We start from the raw sequence: 2343 nt of genomic DNA on the forward strand, positions 1-2343 counted from the left end.
ACAGACACACACCTAGGGGCAATTTAGACAGACCAATTAACCTAACAGTCATGTTTTTTTTGGACTGTGGGAGGAAACCGGAGTACCTGGAGAAAACCCACGCATGCACAGGGAGAACATGCAAACTCCATGCAGAAAGACCGGGGCCGGGAATCGAACCCAGAACCTTCTTGCTGCACGGCAACAGCTCTACCAACTGCGCCACTGTGCAGCCCAAAAAATAAACATTTCATTCATTTTCTCAGATTAAAAAACAGTGACCTCTAGTGGCAAAAAGTATAAAGTCTGGAAGGAAAAAAAAAAAACGTACATCATCTCAACTTTATTTGAATAAAACACACAGCACATACATCCCTCTGGTGAAATAATAAACAGTTAAACGGTTTTCAGCATTTGGTTGGTCTACGTCCACAGAAAGGTACAAACAAAGACTCAACACTTCTATTTCCCAACAAATTTCAAACGTTTGGTATCCACTGAAACAGCAAACACTCATGTATATTGCAACATTCACTGCCTGTAGTTAAATATAAGCTCATATCTGCTGGAAATGGACTAAATATAGTACAGTCAATACTTTCTTTAAAACAAACAGCTCACTATAGTTTGGTCTCAACATCTACTAGAATCCAAAAGCAAATGAGCACATGAACTGCATTTGTCTTTGTTTTTAACTTATGCCGTGGAAGTGTTCATGTAAATACGACTCATCAACCTAAGGACTGCTTGGTGCAGCAAATGCTTTAGACAAGAAGAACATCTGGCTACGTTACAGTAAAGTTTCAACAATTGTGCTCAAGACGTTGCAACAGGCAGGAAAATTTCACCACACTTGGAAGGCACGTACAGTTCAGAAGGACCACATTTCTACATGCAGCTCAAACTCCACACAGCTGAATAACACAAAAGTCTGAATTTTATTAGCTCTATGACAAAGCACTGCAACATTAAATGCCCTAAATGTTTCACAATCCTTTGAGGCTGGCAGGGATCAGTACAAACAGCATGACCGATCTTGAGGTTTGCCTCTTAACATTAAACGGGGCTAATTTAATCCTGCAACAGTTACAGTATATAAGAAAAGGTTTCCATCCTCAGCTGTTTGCACGTGTGGGGGAAAAAAAAGGCAAGAAAAGGACAAAAATAAGGCACAACTGTAACAAAAATTTGCCAAATGAAGCCACTTCTACCTTGCTGATGGACGTTAACGTCACCTACAAAGAGGAGACTACTTAGAGCAGAAGGTTTTCTAAATAAAGACGAAATGTGAAATGAGTGAAAAACAGCTGGACATGTTGACCTAACAACTGTTGGGAAAAAAAAAAAAAAAAAAAAAAAAAAACCGGCACTTGGTCCTTCGGTTTAGGAATGCGTAACAAAACTATTTGTAACCCACAGAACAGTCAATAGAAGATGTGCAAAACTGTTTTTGTGATATCTGAGGAGTGCCGGCGAGTTTCCCCTCTCACCCTGCTGCTGCCATTACCACACACACACACACGTACACACACACACAACTTTAAACTCTTAATCAAAATGCTGTAAACTGCTTATGTGTGAAACACCCTGCTGCCGCTTCGCCGGCTGAAAGATGTGAGAAGAGGAGGGCAGGAAGTTTGTGCAGCTCCTCTCTTCAGGTTCCCTCATGCTCATTTACTTTTTTTTTTTTTTTTTTTTTTAAATTTCATTCCTGGTAATGTACAACTCGGCTTTCTTCATCCGTGTACCCAAATCATCCTCCATTCAGACAGAGAGCTTCTCTCTGGGTTCTTCGTTGCTGCATCATTCTGTCTTCTCTGGTTCTATGTTGTCCAGATCAATATCTGGCGAGGCCACGCAGCAGAAGCACAGTTTCTGGGTGAACAGGGAAATCTTATCTGCAGGTTGAGGACAAAAAAGAAAAGCATGAGAAAAATAAATCAAGACAAACTCAATCTACTTATTTTCATTAAACTAACATTTTATTTTTTTAAGTCCTGGGTTTGCAAACAATAAGCTCAAAACTTTTCTTGGACCATTTTGCACTGCATGCTGGTAATTGTGCAGTAGGATGAGGACAGAGTGTTCCTGAGATATAAATACATGTACACACTGCTTCATTATTTAGTGTATGCAGACTTTCCAGTGGACTGAACTTTGAAACACTAATCTGAGTTCCGTCTGAGCTCCCAACACTGTTCTGTTTGAAAAATGAGTCAAAGAAAAGCTTCTTACTGCAGAAAGTTACTCAGAGGAACACAAGGTTGTTTAAGCCAACGAGCAAAGAAGTGATTACACAACATAAAATGGTAACACTTTATTTGATGGGGGTTGAATAAGACTGTCATGACACTTTCATAAACA

General features: G+C 39.8%; 1 protein-coding gene across 1 annotated transcript in view; it reads right to left on the reverse strand.

The window, feature by feature from the left end:
• Window positions 1-305: 305 nt before the first annotated feature.
• LOC106943309 (Y+L amino acid transporter 2) overlaps window positions 306-2343 on the reverse strand; it is a 17565-nt gene continuing 15527 nt past the window's right edge. Inside the window, exon 12 of the mRNA XM_015026623.1 lies at window positions 306-1877. Coding sequence (XP_014882109.1) covers window positions 1783-1877 — 95 coding nt within the window. The 3' untranslated portion in view covers window positions 306-1782. The remainder of the gene's footprint in view (window positions 1878-2343) is intronic.

The sequence above is a fragment of the Poecilia latipinna genome, unplaced genomic scaffold, assembly GCF_001443285.1.
Source record: "Poecilia latipinna isolate Pla-1442-1.1 unplaced genomic scaffold, P_latipinna-1.0 Scaffold99, whole genome shotgun sequence".
Lineage (NCBI taxonomy): Eukaryota > Metazoa > Chordata > Actinopteri > Cyprinodontiformes > Poeciliidae > Poecilia > Poecilia latipinna.